Source organism: Bombyx mori, chromosome 6, assembly GCF_030269925.1.
Source record: "Bombyx mori chromosome 6, ASM3026992v2".
Taxonomy (NCBI): domain Eukaryota; kingdom Metazoa; phylum Arthropoda; class Insecta; order Lepidoptera; family Bombycidae; genus Bombyx; species Bombyx mori.
The window spans coordinates 14033721-14053467 of NC_085112.1; the positions used below are offsets into that span (position 1 = coordinate 14033721).

Consider the following 19747-nt stretch of genomic DNA (forward strand, 5'->3'; position numbering starts at 1 on the left):
CCCCACCCTTCAAACCAAAACGCATTACTGCTTCACGGCAGAAATAGGCGGGGCGATGGTACCTACCCGTGTGGACTCACAAGAGGTCCTACCACCAGTAATCCCTCAATTATAAAAAAAGGTTATTATACTAATCCACCTGTTACCCGCGTCTTCACCTGCGTGGTTAAGGTATATCGTCAGTGTCATTTTCCGTGGGTATGAGATGTTTTTTCGGGATTAAAAGTAGCATAAGTCAATCACCTGACCTAAAACTATCATTTAAAAAAAAACATCTCTAGCCGTTTGTTCTTTTCGACGTGAAAAGAAGGACAAACACACATTTAGAATAATAAAAATTTGTAATTGATCTAAGAACGGATATTGTTATATGTAGATTACCTACACATTGGTTACACACAGATTACAGTTTGGAAAGAGCTTTAATGAAGTGTTCCTGTTTAAAAAAAATAGTTTCAGCTTCTGCCTTAAATCGTATCATAGCTTAAATATTGTGGTCCCGAATCCACATGAGGCCCGTATCGATATCCGTAATTTCACATTTTTGATTCGTTGCAAGGTAAAAAGTTGTGAGTCATGATTGTGAATCAATAAAAATAGGGTGATATCGTACTCTTTATCAATGATAGTACCTCACTACTGTTTACATGTTTCAACGGTGGGGGGTGCGCGTTCAAGCGAAACGTAAAAACTAAGCTACCCTGTCGGAAAAAAAAAGTGAATTTTTAAGCACTTCACCAACTTTTGTTTTCGAAAGCACACGTATGGGAACAGGTACGAAACAATATTTTTATTCACAAATAGATTGCTATAATTTGATATAAGGCGTTGCTAATTAAAGTTGAGATTTCTTTCACTACCTAATTGCTCATGTCTAGTCAAAATGACGTACTTATTTGTACGAAAATCAATAAATTTAATTCGACATGACAAAGGAGCTATCTATTTATTTATTTATTTGTAATTTAGCGTGTAACGTTTTGTAATTTTGCACATTATAACATTATTTTGCGCTTTATTAGTTTCTTGAAAGGGAGATAGCCGTCGTTCCAATACCTACTTTGACTCCCCGTGTCAAGGTATGAACTTGAATGCGGTATCAGTCACGCTGAATGATATCTAAAGGATTTGTTAAAAGGTTACAAAAAAAAAAAGCTTTATAATGTATTTGTCGAAAAAAATTAATTTCTTTTTGCGAATATCCTTTCTTGCATCGTGTTTAAGCAAAGTTTACATTGATTGCGTTGCTAGGATACCATTGTAATATCAATTCTATCTATCTATCTAAGAGAGGTGCATTTCGTGTGATACTGACTCGTCATGATTGATAGGTAAGTTAATTCTAGATACATAGATCTAAAATAATTCGAAAATAAATAAAATCAAATAATTTGCATATAATTTTTTGAACATGGTTCAAGTTATTTTCGTTTTAATTAGTTTTAAGGTTGTTGACCCGCGACCATGACCTAGACCGCCTTGAAATAACTTGATGCCTAAGTTAAATTTTAAATTTCATTTGATTAAGATTTTTTGTTTTTGTTTTTACTTTTTAATGTTTTTGACGACTCGTAATTTGCTTACACATAAACGTTATTTATTTGTAAAAACCGTTTATAATCCGTCGCTATGACTATTTTCGATTAAATATTGACAGCCCAATTTAGTAAGAATTAATATTGAAAATGCAAGCATTGAATGCATCTATTTAAACTACTATGTACCTAAGTGTTGTGAATGAATGTAACAAAATAGTAACTATATTGTGTTAAAGTTGTGATCTTCTTAATCTCGAAAGCATTTATCAATAATTAGGTATTAATAAAATTATAGCTATAATCCTCTTTTCGGTGTTTTGGTGTTGAGGTTTATCCTAAAATGTACGGTACATACATACTTATTGCAGATGATATGTATTAATTAGATGCCTAGATTGACAGCAACAATTCCTTTTTCATACAGCCTAGATTGAAATTAACCTCGTTTCTGGCGGTTTGCTTTATTTTCTTTGGCGGTTTATTGGGTTAAGTCTACCGACCGAAGTTCCTACACGAATGTTGAACAATGCCATTATTCCATTCAAGCATTTTGTTTTTGTAAATTAATGCGTAATGCACTAAGTTAGAATTAGTAGATGTTCCAAGTGTTAATCTTGATAACGAAGACCTATTGTTCATCGCCAGATCACCTCAAAGGGTTGCGATTCCGGGTGGCAGATGGACTTGCGAAGCAGCTACCCTTTAATTGTTAAGCCTTCTTCGGCAGTTGTTGACAAACCCCGTTCTCCCAAAAAAGATAAAAACCCTGTCGCGTTGCTTAGCATGGGGCTCGATCCACTAACGGTGCTTTTAGGTACCTCAAGCACCGGTCGTCGTTCTTGTCGAACCCTTCGCTTGCGACGAAGGGCTCGACGAGTAAATTAACCCACAGACACAGCCCACTGAGTTTCTCGCCGGATTTTCTCAGTGGATCACGTTTCCGATCCGGTGGTAGATTCTGCTAAGCACGGCTCTTGCTAGGGTTTGTGTTACCGACGTCGTCAGTTTTGAGCCCCGTGAGCTCACCTATTAGTTAAAGTTAGGCTGAAATAGCCTCTCAAGGTTATCAGCTTAGGTAGGAAAAAACAAAAAAAATTGTGTGGGATTTGCGCTCTTACAAAGTTTTTAATCACGAATCCCTAGTCCAGCTGGAGAAGTCATTTTTGGTATTACAATATAGCCTAAATTTATATACAATAATTAATAAACATTTAAAAAACCATCACAATTGTAACATTTTTTTTTTGTTTTAGTTGTCAACAAAAGAAGGCTTAACTACTCCGCGGAGTGCTCGAGCTCCCGTCGGAAGGCGGACTCCAAGTATTCTTCCCCATCAACGCTTAAAGAAGGAGGTATATATGATTTTATTTGAAAATGTCAAATAATGACGAAATAACTACATATGTATTAAATGTATGTATATAGTATATTCTAAGCTAAAGTGATTTACTTCAGAAAATTCTTGAAAGTCCGCCGGAAATGGATTCTCCAGCGGGCAGTGTTGGTAGTGACTTGAGACGTCAGAATGAAGAGCTTCGTGCACGTCTTGCTGGAGAGGCGGCAGATCATAAGCGTCGTCTCGACGCGTATCGTCGTGCTCAGCAAGGCCAAGCTGCATTAGTATCGAGACTGCAAGCTAAAGTAATTTCTTCTAACATATTTTAATCTAATATATTATTTCTGATTGGGCAACAAAGAGCTGATTGGGCAGCATGGTCTTAGCACACATACTGAATACGACAGATGAATGAGATAAAAACTCTTTCAAATGACGGTAAATGTCAGATCTGATCACTGGTAGACTGTGTACAGGATTTAGATTGCAAATTGGTTTATTCTCTTAATTTAAGATTTCATCCGGCTTAAACTTCTAATAACCACCACTTAGCCTCTGAAAGCGAGAAATGAAAGAATATCGTTGACGTGGCTTCGTAAGTTCTTATAATGAACTTCCAATAATTTATCATAATTTACTGAGAGATCAGTTGATTTTATTATTATTTTTATTATGACATGTAGCTTCGGTCTTAATCATAAAAGATTTGTCTGTATGGGTAATGTTTCCTTTGCACAATAGAAAAATCAAAATTAAAGAAACAAAAAAATCAAAATAAACAAATCTAAAATGTTTTTAAAAGTAAAAAAAGTGTTCACTTTGCAATAAATTCTATTTACGCATTTCGTTTGGTGCGTTAGGTTTTGCAGTACAAGCAACGATGTGCGGAGCTCGAAAGTCACATGCTGGAGACACCCCGAAGCGAGGGTTATCGCACCAGCACGGCGCTGCAGCCGGCCGCTCTTCCCGCACCGTCGCCGCCTTCCACCGATTCGCGCAGGGATGAACGCATTAACGACTTGGAGACTGCTCTGCGTCGACTGGACGAGGAGAAACGCAAGTGCGTATTCCGGAGTGGCTGTAGTACTAAAATACTAGTGAAAACCTGTGCTTTTGTACCTAGTGCTTAGTGTTTGTCAGAAGTAAATTAAGAACTAGGGATATTAATTAAAGTGCTAAATTAAATTTATTATCACATAAATCAAGTACAGAATGGAAAAACAGGGTGTGCTGTACCGACCCCATATGGTGGGAAGAGTTTTATGCAAGTTATAAGTTTCTGTAAATCCCTCTTTATTACTTAGATGAGTGGACAGACGAGTTCATACCAGAATTGCTAGAACACTTCTTCAATATTGACAAACCAATCACCACTTCGTTGCTCTGGTCATTAGTAAACTTAACAGTACTCTGAGGTTCGTGTTAAATTGCTGGTTAAAGCAGTGTTGTGGTAAAAATATTTTTTATTTTTTCGAGTGTCTTATTCTGTTACATGAAAAAAATTGAAGGTTAGGGCTATGTGTGTGTAAAAAATTTGATACAGTTTATAGTAACCTGAATAGATCTGATGGGGCTGAGAGCTTTGCCAGATGACAGATACTATATTTGGTAACTGAGACAAAAAAGCAGTTGGTTTTTATTGTCCTTGTTTGTAACATATCAGTAAAATTCAGTGTGTAAGTATTTCAATTGTTTCTAGGTGTGAGAAGCTGGTAGCCCAGAATAATCTACTCCGAGAGCAACTGGAGGAGTCTCATCAGCTAAATGAAGCTCTGACAGGTGACTTGCAGAAACTGACCAATGATTGGGAGGCTCTGAGAGACGAGATGGCAGTCAAGGAGGATGAATGGAAAGATGAAGAACAGGTATTATAAGATTTAAATGATTTTTATTGTACTTAGTACAAAGTGGGCTGTGAGCTTGTTCATCTTTCTAAGCAATAAAAAACCCATGACACGTGAGATCTAAGTTTCACGTAAGAGACTATAGTGGCTCTTACACCCTTTCAAGCAGCATGCCTTAAGATTTGAAGTATAAATAGGCAGGGCGTAAGAAGGTGGTGATATCTACCCATGAAGGCAAGACGTCAAGTTCAAATTGCTAAAAAAGTATCAAGTTGTATCAAGTTGCTAAAAAAATGCTAGTGTAAAATAGACTTCTGTTTTACAACATCATCCATGATAATCTTGATACTTGAACGAAACATCAATACAAACTTATGAACCGATCATTGATTTTCTAACTCCCATTGTAGGCTTCGGGTTGAGTTTTCAGATGTTTATTAAAAAATTAATCAATGTTATATTTGCAGGCTTTCAATGACTACTATTCCAGCGAGCATAACCGTCTGCTAAGTCTGTGGCGCGAGGTGGTGTCTGTGAAGCGTTTCTTCTCCGAACTGCAGTCCAACACGGAACGAGATCTGTATCGGGTCAAGAACGACTTTGATTCATCTGTTAGGGAGCTTGTTGGATCATTGAGTGGATATGCTATCAATGCATTTGCAGCTCAAGGAAGTAAGGTAAGAAATTTAGTGTAATAGTTACTATTGGAAATTTTAGCCTGCTAAAGAATATACCTCATTTTGCATCGTACATTACTTACTTATAGCACCATCTTACCCATTTTTATTAGTATTCACTGTTAAACAACAAACTAAAAGGTAAGTGAGTTTGTTTGTCTTTGTTTCACGATGAAGCGAAGCAATGGATGGCCATTTTTTTTCAAGTGATATATTAAAGTCGGAATACTCCAATAGGAAATGAAGTTATTTTATCATAACAATTGATTTTGTCCTTCTTTCATGTGAAATGGAAGCAAGGCTTGAGTTGAATGGACTTGGATAAAATGTAATCTTGGGAATTGTTCCCTTTTATTGTTTCCTTTTACGCTGGGAAAGCCGCGGGTGGAAACTAGTACCATATAAAAATGTTCATTGAGGTTATTCACATAGCATCTTCAGTCTTTTATATGTAATTGATTGTTGTGTTCTTATCTTGAAGGGCGAACCTCAAGCTTCAGTCGTGAGTTCGACCGCGCCAGACGTTGGAACAGTCGAAACGTTACGAGTGGAGCTCCGGGAGGTCGCCGCGCAGCGTGAGCACGCCCTGGCCGAGCTGCGGGAGCGGGACGCCCGGATACAACGTTTGCTTTCTGAGCTGCAAGGATTGGTACGCCCAAAATTGTATCTGTTTTTAATAGCCATCCGGCTACGGAATGAGCTCCCCTCCACGATGTTTCCCGAGCGCTATGACATGTCCTTCTTCAAACGAGGCTTATGGAGAGTATTAAATGGTAGGCAGCGTCTTGGCTCTGCCCCTGGCATTGCTGACGTCCATGAGCGACGGTAACCACTCACCATCAGGTGGGCCGTATGCCCGTCTGCCTATAGGGCAATAAAAAAAAACCGCTTTTATTAGCTTCAGACTATGTATGTTAGTATGTAACGGAATAGTTGAACATGATTTTGACCCCCTTCAGAACATCGGATTAACTCGAAATTTAGTATACTTATTAAGGACCAATGACAAATCAATATTTAAAAAAAATTGAAAAAAAAAATTTTGAAAAAATTGAAATTCAAGTAAAAACTGAAAAATAAATAATAGTTAAAAAAAACTAACGAAATACGCCTTTATAGAAAATCCAACTAAAAAATAGATAATAAATTTTAATAAATTTGAATTAAAGATAGTGTAAAAAAAAATTATTTTATTGTAAAAAAAGCATGGGGTGCATGGTATTAGTAGTTATAAATATTTTATGAACAGATATGAGTAGAAGGGTTATTTTGATAATATCCTGAAAAGCACCCCACGCTTTTTTTTACAATAAAATCATTTTTCTTACACTATTTTTAATTCAAATTTATAAAATTTATTTTCTATTTTTAGTGACATTTTCTATAAAAGCGTATTTTTTTTAGTTTTTTAAACTATTATTTATTATTATCATAAGGCTATAAGGTGAATAGGGGTGGCGGATGTGAAATGGATTTTCGTTGGATACTTAGCAAGGCGAAAAGATAACATATGGAGTAGAATGGTGACAGAATAGTGGTTAAGATTAGGTCGTAAGGTACCGATCCGACCGTAAGGTGGAACGGTGTAACTATGACATAGTCAGGCGGAGCGGACGTGGATGAAAATGGTGGGAGAGGCATTGAAAGAGGAACTCTATGCTCTGGAGCAGGTATCCAAGGGCTGAAGATGAATGAATGAATCATAATATGGATATCATCATGCTGCATAGAGATTTGGCATGAGTTCTACTAAGGGTTGACTCCTTGGGATATATCACCTATATAGGGATGGATTTTTCTTCTTTTTGTGTTCCTAAACGTTTTAACTTAAATTTAGATTTTGAAATACCAAAAGGTAAAAATATCACATTTTAATTAATTTTTTTATTTAGTTACCATGAATTGTAAATCTGAAATCCAATTAATGAACGGGAGCTTACATTGCCATGCATGGTAGGGTACTATTATATAATTCTATTAAGATGAAAGATGCTGTCAGACATCGCTACATTATCCGTGACTATTAAGTCTACCATCGACCACCGTCTTGTGAACTCGTCTTTTTTATTTTCTGATTTGTATAATCTAAATAGTCTGCTGTGAAGAAGAAGTCTTAGAAGTCCGTATTTTTTTTTGTCCTTGTATGCAGACAAGCATACGGCCCACCTGATGGTAAGTGGTTACCGTCGCCCATGGACTTCAGCAATGCCGGGAGCAGAGCCAAGCCGCTGCCTACCGTTAAAATAACAGTAGTAACGGTCGCGTTTGCAGGAGGAGCGGTGCGAGAGCGCGGAGGCGGCGGCGGGCGAGGCGGCCGTGTGTCGCGGCGCGCTGGAGGAGGTGGCGCGCGCGCTCATACACGACTCCGAGCCGGACGCCAGCACCGCGCACCTGCACCTACCCGACCGGTCAGTGCGAGGGACTGGGGGGACACCGGGGGGACCGAGTTGGGGACGTGCAAGTCTTCAATAACAACTGTTTGTATTCCCAGTTCACAGAAACCTAGCGCGTCCCAGGCGGCGGCGGCGACGGCCTTCGCGGAGAGCACCATATCGGCGGTGCAGGCCGCACTGCACAAGTATCAAATACAAATACACGAGTTGCAGGTCAAATTTAGTTATATATTTTTTTGTTGATTTATTCGTATTTACTGGTGGTAGGACCTCTTGTGAGTCTGCACGGGTGGGTACTACTATCCTGCCTATTTCTGCCGTGAAGCAATAATGCTTTTCGATTTGAAGGGTGCTGCAGCCGTTGTAAGTATACTTGAGACCTTAGAACTTATATCTCAAGGTGGGTGGCGCATTTACGTCGTAGATGTCTATGGGCTCCAGTAACCACTTAACACCAGGTGGGCTGTGAGGACGTCCACTCTTCAAAGCAATAAAAAAAATAACTAAAAAATATTAAATTAATAGCTGGAATACAAGACAGAAGAAGAAGATTGCCAGATGAGATAACGTCAAATTATATTTTGTGGGACTGTAGATATATTTTGCCTAAGTGCTACAGCTGCGAAGCAGACACACGTCCCGGTTTAAAGGGTGGGGGACCCTCTTCAATACAGTTCAGACTTTGATCTCATGTGTGACCTTTACCCATCCATTGAAACTAATATAATTGTATAGTAAAGCTACAAAGGATTCAGTTTCGCGGTAAAAAGCTAAACTTCTTTTAGTTTGAAAACGTCCACTATTAGACCTGGGTATACTTAAGAAGCTTATTGAAATTTAATTTATTTACACATACTGTTATAGGTGAAGTTGCAAAACACGAGAGAACAACTGCTGAGCAACAGAAAGCACTGTGAAGCCGCAGACGCGACCATACACTCGCTGGAGACCAAAGTGCACGACTTGCAAAGTGAGTGTTTGTTCGAAATGTCTTTCTTATTGCCGGGACTGGGGGGGATCCGCAGTATATATACTTATCCCCTTGAGAGTCGCTATCAACCACTGTCTCCCAAAGTCCGATCCCCGCCACAGACGAAAATCTGGTCACCGGACCCCCGGGTGCCGATACCTGGCTAAACAAAACGGAACTATGAAAAAAATAAGACTGCCCCATCTTCTAACCTGGAACGCATTACTGCTTCGTGGCAGAGATAGGCAGGATGGTTTTCGGCGCGTACTGCGGTACCGTAAGTTTCGTGTAGTCGGTGTGGCGGAGCTCTATGGGGTTTAGTCGGTAGTCGGTTCTGCGGGGCAAGTGCTTCGCGCGCCTTTTTCAAGGCGTAGTCTCCTGTGAGAAATTGGGGGAGGTGTAGGATCTCGGTCCTTCTCTTCTCCCCTTCTCCCTCTCAGGAGGCGCCGGAGTCCGACATAACCCGGTCCGTTACCCCCCTCGACTGGGTATCAGTAAATGGATTCCCCAACGTTAAAAAAAAAAGGATGATGGTACCTACCTATGTTGGCTCAATATAACTGACCACAAGTAAATCTTAAAAAAAAAAAAATTGAAACGTTTTATAGATTACTATATTATTACCGTTTATATTAAAGTTAAAATCAATGTTCATGCATATATGCATTAAAAACGAGCCACAAAAACTATTCTTTTTTTTTGTATAAAGAATGGAATCAGTTTAAAAATAAAAAAATGCTTTTCTCAGACAAATTGGATCAATCTAACGCTGATCTCAGCCAAGCTTTGCAAGAGAAAGAGTCACTCCAGAAGACCGTCGAGTCTCTGAGGATCGACAAGAATAATCTGGAGAGGAACAGAGTGGAAATTAACGCCATGGTAAATATTATTTAGAAGTTATTGGCTAAACTGTGAATATTAGAATTTATTATTAAGATCCACCTTGTGCTGTTAGGTGGAGTCTCTAACGTCGGATTACGAGAAACTTCAGAAGATCAATTCTCGCCTGGAGAAGACTATTGAGGGTCTCGAGGGAGAGAAGAGAGCTTTGAACTCGGAAGTTGATCGTTTGCACCGCGATGCCTCGCACAGAGATTCGGTCCTCAGGTAAGAGTCAACGTGATAGGGTATATACAGGGTGGTCCAATGTCTATAATGGTTCATGATCACTGTTTGAATGCACGAGGAGAGCGGCCATCGGAGAACAGTCGTGGTGTGCTGTGAAGCTTGCCATCAGCCCCTAAAGTGATGACCATGACCACTCTGTTAAGAGTGATACTTACAATGAAAATACAGGGTGTGTCTTGACGCGCCATGTCGCTTATGACGGTAGATGATGGATAAGCAACTTGACAAGGGTTGTAAAGACAATAAAAAAAGGAAATAAAAATTCTTTTTGCTGTGGGCATTGATAAGGTCTCGTGCATTCACGCAAGCAGAATTAGATTAATTAATATATTTTTTCCTTTATGCATTCCTAAACCATTCATCTGATTGGGAGAACATGGTATGATTGTTAGTTGGAAGTCCTGGGAAGTATTCCGTTGCGGTACGAGTGATCGGGTTTTTAGTAATGCTTAATAATACAATTGAAATATATTTCGGGGTCTTTGAACTAATTTGCCCTTATGGGTAGAAGAGCATACGGCCCAACTGATGATGAGTGGTTACCGTCGCCCATGGATTTCAGCAATGCCAGGGGCAGAGTCAGGTCGCTGCCTACAATTAAGTACTCTCCGCAAGCATCGTTTGAAGAAGGTCATGTCATAGCGATCGGGAAACACCGTGGAGGGGAGCTCATTCCAAAGTAGGACGGTACGTGGCAAAAAAGATCTCTGCAAGCGCACTGTCGATGAACGCAGCGGTTCCAGGTAGTATGGATGAACTCTACTCCGGAGGCGGGCGGGGCGTTTGAGGCGAAAAAAAAAAACAAAATATAATACGTAAATCTATTGATCGCAAAATTGTTGGTACCCATACCCAGGGCGGAAGAGGAACGTTCAGCTCGTCTCCGCGCGGAGCTGGTCTCCGTGCGGGAGGAACTCAACCAGGTCGCCCTGGCCAGGGACCTGCTGGACCAACAGAAGCTGGAAGCCGACGCCATACTGTCCCAGATGGAGAAACATCGGAGTGAGTAACGCACCTAGATACCCAAGCCATAGACACAGGATGAGCTTGCAATTGAACCTTTGTTATCGTATTTCACGAGTTCATTAATAGGTGGTAGGACCTCTTGTGAGTCCGCGCGGGTAGGTACCACCACCCTGCCTATTTCTGCCGTGAAGCAGTAATGCGTTCGGTTTGAAGGTTGGGGCAGCCGTTGTAACTATACACGAGACCTTAGAACTTACATCTCAAGGTGGGTGGCGCATTTACGTCGTAGATGTCTATGGGCTCCAGTAACCACTTAACACCAGGTGGGCTGTGAACTCGTCCACCCATCTAAGCAATAAATAAAAAAAAAGAATTCATAAGCGAGATACGTGGTCTGATACACCTCGTAAATATCCCCGTTGCCGTGGCCTAAGAAAGCTTTCCACGTGAAGAGTCCTCGGTCACGCGGAGACCGTAACTTCAATTTATTTTGGTATAGGGAAGAGACGAATATAAATCTAAAATGTCCTATTAAAACAGATGTATTAATCTATTTTCTCTTATCATACATAGACAGTTTTATTTCTTCCCAATTTCATTCGATATTTATCTCTCTTTCTAACACGCGTTTATTCAACTTAACCTATATAACAGAACCTTCCAAAGTAATTTTCACCAACTTCAAGAATTATGATTAACTTGAGAATTTGTACTACGTGAACAAGGACCGCTGACCATATAATAGTTATTTGAAAATATATATAATAATTAGTAATTAGTAATTTGAAAACAATATATTTCTAGGTGACCTCGAAATGGAATTGGAACGGACTATAATGGAGAGAACTGATCTGCAGGACCTCTCTGAGAAGATGCAAGCCGCCATCAGGAACTTGGAGAGTGACAAGAAGAAACTGCAGGAGGATGTTAAAAATGTTCGTGGTTTTTTTTATTTTATTGCTTTGATGGGTGGACGAGCTCACAGCCCACCTGGTGTTAAGTGGTTACTGAAGCCCATAAACATCTACGACGTAAATGCGCCACCCACCTTGAGATATAAGTTCTAAGGTCTCAGTATAGTTACAACGGCTGCCCCACCCTTCAAACCGAAACGCATTACTGCTTCACGGCAGAAATAGTCGGGGTTGTTGATATCTACCCGTGCGGACTCACGAAAGGTCCTTCCACCAGTACATATTACAGAAATATAATATATTACAGAGTGAATATTTTCTGAAAATATATTTTTTTATATTTTCCATGAGCAGTTGGAAGATGAGAGGTCTTCGCTGTCGAGTCAGTCGTCGGAGCAGCAGAGCGACCTGAACTCTCTGCGCAAGGAGCTGCTGGCCGCCGAGCAGAACCGGATGGAGCTGGAAGCCGACAAGTCCTCTCTGTACGAGAAGATCAAGTTCCTAGAGGGGGAGAGGGAGAGGGTCGAACTGGAGCTACGTCAAGTCGCTAGGTGCGTATCAAGTAGTGTTGGAATCGATCAATAATGTGTTTTTTGGTTTTACTGTCACCCATGGTGAATGGTCAGGGATCATATTTACTGGTGGTACCACCACCCTGCTTATTTCTGTCGTGAAGCAGTAAAGCGTTTCGGTTTGAAAGGTGGGGCAGCCGTTGTAACTATGCTTGAGACCTAAGTACTTATATCACAAGGTGGGTGGCGCATTTACGTTGTGTAACCACTTAACACTAGGTGGGCTGTGAGCTAGTGCAGCCATTTAAGCAATAAAAAAAATACAAACTACAGCTTAATATTATTATGGTTAATGAATAAACTAAGAATATAAACGAAAGGGGAGTTGATAAGGGAAAGAAGAGATTTGAGATCAATGGGGCGAGGAATGTCAGGAGGAAGGGGATCATAGAGGGAAATGGTTTCTTTAAAACCGGACATTGAAAAGGTGTAGATTTTAAAACGATTCAAAGTTCGTATCGTCGCAAATAGGTGGCGCTACATATACTAATCAGAAGTGATTCGGCATGAAGAGTGAATGTGCTCATGCTCACGACCGCGCGCACGGCAGGGTACCGCCACGAGCTCGTTCTGTTGCAGGGAGCGCGGCGAGCTGAGCTCTCAGCTCACCTCGATGGTCCGCAAGAAGGACACCCTCAACGAAGAGATGATCCGTCTCCAGCAGCGCCTAGAGCAGGCCAACGAGACCATCGGCAGGATCAACAGGGCTCTCGAAGAACACGTCAAGGATGGAGAAGAGAAACAGGTGCGTGGAGCAGTATAGAGTATTCTGATTGAAAGGCATCTATACTAATATTATAAAGAGGAAAGATTTGTTTGTTTGTTTGTTTCGAATAGGCTCCGAAACTACTGGACCGATTTGAAAAAATATTTTTCCATTAGAAGCCGACATTGTCCCTGATGAACATAGGCTACTTTTTTAAATTTTTTTTTATTTTATTTTTTTGCTTTCATGTGTGTTTTAATGTTTCCGAAGCGAAGCGAGGGCGGGTCACTAGTACTAGATAAAAAGAACAGTTGTGATGTTAATTTGGGGGTAAGGATGAAGGGAACATCTTCCATTGAGCGGGTTATATTGCTTGATCTGAATTTTTTAGTTTCTCTACCTATTCTAGCAACCTCGAGGGGTTATTCTAGATTCATGCTTACTGGTGGTAGGACCTCTTGTAAGTCCGCACGGGTAGGTACCACCACTCTGCCTATTTCTGCCGTGAAGCAGTAATGCGTTTCGGCTTGAAGGGTAGGGCAGCCGTTGTAACTATACTTGAAACTTTAGAACTTATAACTCAAGGTGGGTGGCGCATTTACTTTGTAGATGTCTATGGGCTCCACTTAACACCAGGTTGGCTGTGAGCTCGTCCACCCATCTAAGCAATAAAAAAAAATCATCAAACTAGTTGGTTCGAATGGTATTGCTCGAAACTTTTATATATCCAAGCCTATCTTGAAAATGACGCAAGCCAGATTTAGGCTACTATCAAATATCTTGTGCTCTATGGATGGCTATCACCACAGATGTACTTGCGCTTAGAACTCATCCTTAGAATAATTTAGACCCGTACTACATTCACAAGTTCTTCGTTTATATAACCGTACCGATCCCCACAGATGTTCATAGACAGCTTGGAGAAAGACAAGCATCATCTGCAAGAGCAGCTGGCCGGCGTGAGGTCCGAGAAGGACGCGCTTGAGGCCGTGCTTTTCGACACGGCCAACATGCTGGAAGACACCGACAACAAACGCAACAAGCTGGAGAGAGAGTTGCAGGACACTCTTGTGCAGCAGGAAAATTATAAAGGTACATTCTTCACTACATAGTATAAAACAAAGTCGCTTTCTCTGTCCCTATATCCCTATGTATACTTAAATCTTTAAACACTACGCAACGGATATTGATGCGGTTTTTTTTAATAGATAGAGTGATTGGAGAGGAAGGTTTATATGTATAACTAGCGACCCGCCCTCGCTTCGCTTCGGAAACATTAAATTTTATTATTAATAGCTGAGTCTCATGATGATACCCGCGGATATTGTCAAACCGCGAATGACGCCGCGGGGCGAAGCTAGTCTAAAAAGCCTAAGTTACTCCTTATGTCATCAGCTACCTATCAGTGAAAGTCTCGTCAAAATCGGTCCAGCCGTTCCAGAGATTAGCCGGAACAAACAGACAGCCAGACAGACAAAAGTTGTAAAAAAAATTATTTTGGTTTATGTACCGTATATATATATTCATATGCATGTTATATTTCAATACTACAAACAGACACTCCAATTTTATTTATATGTATAGATAACATCCATTAAATAGTGGAGAAATCAATAATAAATTACAGTTTCCGAAGTGAAGCGAGGGCGGGTCGCTAGTTTATACTAAAATAATATTTAGTTTAAAAGTTAAAAAAATCTAAACACACTTAAATACCCACCCGGACTAACAATTAATTTTATCTTTTTATCGAGGAGTGAAAGGCTCTATTCTGTTTAAAATTTGGAACTATTAACATAATAAAAAAACGGTGCGCGTGCAATTAGGTGTTGACTTAATTGCCTTAGACGGGTCGGCCTAAACAGTTTCAGTTGTGTGTTGTTCTTTAACTCGTCAGGTCAGATCGCCCGTCTGACTAAAGAGTTGGAAAACAGCGAGCGCAAGCTTCGGGACACGAAGAATTCCATGCAGCAACAGTCCGGGAAGAAGGAGGCCGAGTACCAGCAGATCATCACCAACATCAACCGCACCACCGCCGAGAACATCACTAAACTCAAGGAGGAGAAGGTACGAGTCCCCTCGCTGGCTGTGTTTTTTATTTTTTATTTTTATTTTTTTTATTGTTTAGATGTGTCAACGAGCTCACAGCCCACCTGGTGTTAAGCGGTTACTGGAGCCAATAGACATCTACAACGTAAATGCGCCACCCACCCTGAGATATGAGTTCTAAGGTCTCAGTATAGTTACAACGGTTGCCCCACCCTTCAAACCGAAACGCATTACTACTTCACGGCAGAAATAGGCAGGGCGGTGGTACCTACCCGTGCGGACTCACAAGAGGTCCTACCCCCAGTAATTATGCAAATTATAATTTTGCGGGTTTGATTTTTATTACACGATATTATTCCTTCATCGTGGAAGTCAATCGTGAACATTTGTTAAGTACGTATTTCATTAGGAAAATTGGTACCCGCCTGGGATTCGAACACCGGTATATCGCTAAACACGAATGCAACGGACATCTTATCTTTTGGACACGAAGACATGAGTGTCGATAACCGCTCACTATCAGGTAGACCGTATGCCTACCAGCGCATTAAAAAAAATGTTTCTCGTTCATTTGTGAAATGTTCTATATCTGCTTAGTAGTTTAAGCAGCTTTAGTGTTCTTTTTTATTATAACAAAAGACAACAATTTAGTATAAATTTAGTTCCTATTTATAAGGGGAAGGGCAGTAAGTACGAATGTAACAACTATCGCGGGATCAAGCTGTTAAGCCATACTATGAAACTGTATGAAAGAGTGATTGACAGCCGCCTAAGATCAGAGTGTTCACTATCCAAAAATCACTATGGTTTTGTACAGGGCCTATCTACCACCGACCCTATGTTTGCTCTAAATACGATCGCTGAGGAGTATCGTGCGAAGCTTCGGCCATTGTATGTCGCACTCTTAGACATGGAAAAGGCATTTGACCGTGTGCCAAGAGATACGATTTGGTGGAGCCTTCGCAAGAAGAATGTACCCGAACATTATGTTAACGTCATAGTTGACATGTACAGGGATGCGAGGTCAATGGTACGGACAGTAGTGGGTCAGACAAAACCAATAGCAGTTGCAGAAGGTCTACATCAAGGTTCAGTACTGAGTCCCTTTCTGTTCGGCATGGTTATAGACTCACTCACTGAGGTGGCGCAGTCCTCAGCCTCGTGGACTTTCATCTATGCAGACGACGTTGCTATCTGCACCGAGAGCCGCACAGAGCTACGAGAAGCACTCCTGTTGTGGAAACAGCAGTTACAGGCCGGTGGCCTAATATTGAGTGTTGCGAAGACACATTACATGTCTTTTAATGACCCAGATCCAGGTGACAACAGTCAGATTTCCATTGACGGTCAACTTGTAAACATGTGCGATCAATACAAGTATCTGGGTACTATGATGCACAGATCTGGAAATTTAAAATGCAACATTCAACACCGAATAGCCGCAGCGTGGCTAAAATGGCGAGAAGTAAGTGGTGTCACCTGCGATAGGAGGATGCCCGTTAAGCTTAAGGGTATGATCTATAAGACCATAATAAGGCCTGTTCTTATGTATGGCAGCGAAACATGGGCGGAAACCAAAAGGAACGTACATACCATTCAAGTTGCTGAAATGAAAATGCTGAGGTGGATGTGCGGCGTGACTAGGCTCGATAAAATCCGCAACGAGTACGTGCGTGGAAGTCTAGGTGTACGGGACATCGCCGACAAGATGCAGGAGAGTAGGCTGAGATGGTATGGTCACGTGAAAAGGAAGCCACCTGACTACGTCGGAAATTTGACGCTACTGCTCGACCTCCCCGGTCGGAGACCTAGAGGCAGACCCAAGACAAGGTGGAGGGACGTAGTGCTGAAGGACAAGAGAGAATGCAATGTTGCTGACGAGGATGTCGAAGACAGAGCGAAGTGGAGGAGTAAAGTCAGGAAAGCTGACCCCACCACCATGTGGGATAAATAGCTGGGAAGAGAGAGAGAGAGAGAGACAACAATTTAGTATAAAATGAAAGTAAATCTTAAGTTGTCAGTGAATAGGGTCAAATTTTGGATACGAACACCTGTACTATATGACTACATCCCGTTAACCTGATTTCCGGTATTGAGGACTCTTCAGTATGTAATTCGCTTAGCCCACTGAGTTTCACGCCGGTTCTTCTCAGTGGTTCGCGTTTCCGATCCGATGGTAGTTTCTGCAAAGCACTGCTCTTGCTAGGGCCAGTGTTAGCAACTCTCCGGTTTGAGCCCCGTGAGCTCACCTACTAGCTCGGTGAATCTAGAATAACCCCTCGAGGTTACTGGAATAGGTAGGCGAAAATAAATGTAATTTATTTTATTTATTTTCTTAAATATTTTTCAACAGGAACAATTGCGTCAGACTCTCGAACAGAAATTGAGCCAGACTATAGCTTCGTTGACGAGCGAGAAGGAAGCTAGCGAGGCGGCCGCGCGCGAGAGAGAGAAGAAGCTGTTAGTGGGCCGCGACCAGCTCATACTTCAGCACGACGAAGCCCTGCTCAGGGCTGAGAACGACAAGCAGCAGGCGCTGCTCATGGGTGAGTTCCTCACTGAACATTCCGCAGTCCAAATGTGGAGCGGCCCGGGGCAGTATCTCTGCTGCCCACCAGGGTTGATAGACAGAATCAGAAGGATTGGCCTTATCACGCACTATGAGGTGAGAGAAAAATTGAGAAATAATAGCATAACTTGTATACTAGCTAAGCTACTGTGTGTCTAATCTATATATTGATACGTGAAGCAAAATCTTTGTAGCCCTTTATACGAAAATTGCGCGGACGAAGGAATATGAAATTACCCACACTTCTAGAGAATATAGAGAAGGAGTGCAGAATGTTAATATTTATTTTTAATTATGCATTAAAAATACATTAAATCAATAAATAAATAAAATACATTACACGCACTACCATGTATTTAACACACACATACAGCAGACATTGTTCAGACGAAAAATATTGAAGTATTATGAAGTATGAATATGTATGAAGTATTATTATCAGTTACGTTATTATCACATTAAGTTTGCACCTACCAAAGGATTCTCTACACCACCCTTGGTTGACTGGTAGAGAATGCCTCAGGCATTAAGTCCACCATTGTACTTCTGTGCATTAAGTTAATTAAATAAATAAATAAAATCATTGAATAATGTGAACAGCTCATCAAGAACAGCAGGCCTTACTGGAGCGTCTCGAGGAGCTGAAGCGTGCGCTGGGCTGCGAGCAGAGCCGGCTGGAGCGCGCGCGGCGGGACGGGCAGGCGCGCGCCGACCAGGACCGCGGCTGCATCAACCAGCTCAAGGAGGAGCAGGCGCAACTGAAGACCAAACTGGAGGAAGCAAAGTCAGCACTGTTATTGCACTTTTTGTTTTTATTGCTCTTGTAGGCAGAGGCGAGTACGGTCCACCTGATGGTGAGTGGTTACCGTCGCTCATGGACGTCAGTAATGCCAGGGGCAGAGCCAAGGCGCTGTCTACCGCTTTTTTTTTTTTTATAACAAAGAGAGGCAAACGAGCAAGACGGATCACCTGATGGTAAGTGATTCACCACCGCCCACGGTCACCAGCGTTTACGCCAGTGCGTTGCCTACCCTTCAGGTAAGAATATGCTCTTTTCTTGAATAACCCAATGTCGCAGTTGTTGGGGAAGACCGCTGATGGCAACGAATTCCAGAGATTTACTGTGCGTGGCAGAAAACTGTTTTTAAAACGCATTGTAGTGGAACGCCAACCATCCAGATGGTGCGGATGATAGTTCCGGCGAGACGATCGGTTGCGAAAATCAGCGGCTTCTATTAAATTGAACAGCTCCTCGGAACACTCCCCATTGTAAATTCTGTAAAGTATGCATAGGGAAGATAGATCCCTACGCAATGCCAAAGGATCTAGCCGATCGGCAAGTTCAGGATCGTCGACAATCCGAGATGCCCTACGTTGGATTCGGTCAAATGGAGATAGCTGATAACCCGGAGCCCCGGCCCAAAAGTGGCAACAATACTCCATGTGAGGCCGCACCTGCGCCTTATACAGTTTAAGGCGGTGAGACGGCTTGAAGTACTGTTTGGCCCTGTTGAGTACTCCGAGTTTTTTGGAGGCCATTTTAGCTTTGCTCTCCAAATGACCGCCAAACTGGACAACACTCGAAATGTCTACGCCCAGAATGCCAATGTTCGGCTTGGCACAAAGGTGAGTGTTTCCGAAGAGTGGCGATGCGACAAAGGGGGCTTTTTTAGCGGTGAACGCGCAAACTTGAGTCTTAGAAGGGTTAAACTGGACTAGATTTAGTCCCCCCCAATCGGAAATCTTCACAAGGGATGATTCGATTTCAGACACAAGTTTGTTCCGACACTCATCGACGTGATCCCGAGAGATGTTGCTGCGGCCGAAATACAGTGCATCCACGGTACTGTCATCCGCATAGCAATGAATGCCACTGGTATGCAACAAATCATTGATATGCAGAATGAACAATGTCGGGGATAACACGCAGCCTTGGGGAACACCAGCATTTACGGTCCGGGGGTCCGAGCATGAGCCGTCTACGACGACTTTAACTCTCCTTTAACTATCTATACTAATAATGGTAGGCAGCGGCTTGGCTCTGCCCCTGGCACATAACCGCATCCTCTCTAGCCTTTCTTCTAT

The 19747-nt window shown here is 41.7% G+C and overlaps 1 protein-coding gene across 1 annotated transcript in view; it reads left to right on the forward strand.

The window, feature by feature from the left end:
* Nucleotides 1–628: 628 nt before the first annotated feature.
* Nucleotides 629–19747, forward strand: part of LOC101735863 (rootletin) — a 44471-nt gene continuing 25352 nt past the window's right edge. The window contains exons 1-20 of the mRNA XM_038011702.2: nt 629–774; nt 2792–2890; nt 2994–3179; nt 3735–3934; nt 4574–4739; nt 5186–5395; nt 5877–6044; nt 7667–7803; nt 7887–8001; nt 8653–8758; nt 9507–9637; nt 9714–9865; nt 10743–10888; nt 11657–11787; nt 12121–12317; nt 12918–13083; nt 13947–14136; nt 14942–15111; nt 17447–17639; nt 18263–18446. Of these exons, the coding sequence (XP_037867630.1) occupies nt 3018–3179; nt 3735–3934; nt 4574–4739; nt 5186–5395; nt 5877–6044; nt 7667–7803; nt 7887–8001; nt 8653–8758; nt 9507–9637; nt 9714–9865; nt 10743–10888; nt 11657–11787; nt 12121–12317; nt 12918–13083; nt 13947–14136; nt 14942–15111; nt 17447–17639; nt 18263–18446 (2924 nt within the window). The 5' untranslated portion in view covers nt 629–774; nt 2792–2890; nt 2994–3017. The remainder of the gene's footprint in view (nt 775–2791; nt 2891–2993; nt 3180–3734; nt 3935–4573; nt 4740–5185; nt 5396–5876; nt 6045–7666; nt 7804–7886; nt 8002–8652; nt 8759–9506; nt 9638–9713; nt 9866–10742; nt 10889–11656; nt 11788–12120; nt 12318–12917; nt 13084–13946; nt 14137–14941; nt 15112–17446; nt 17640–18262; nt 18447–19747) is intronic.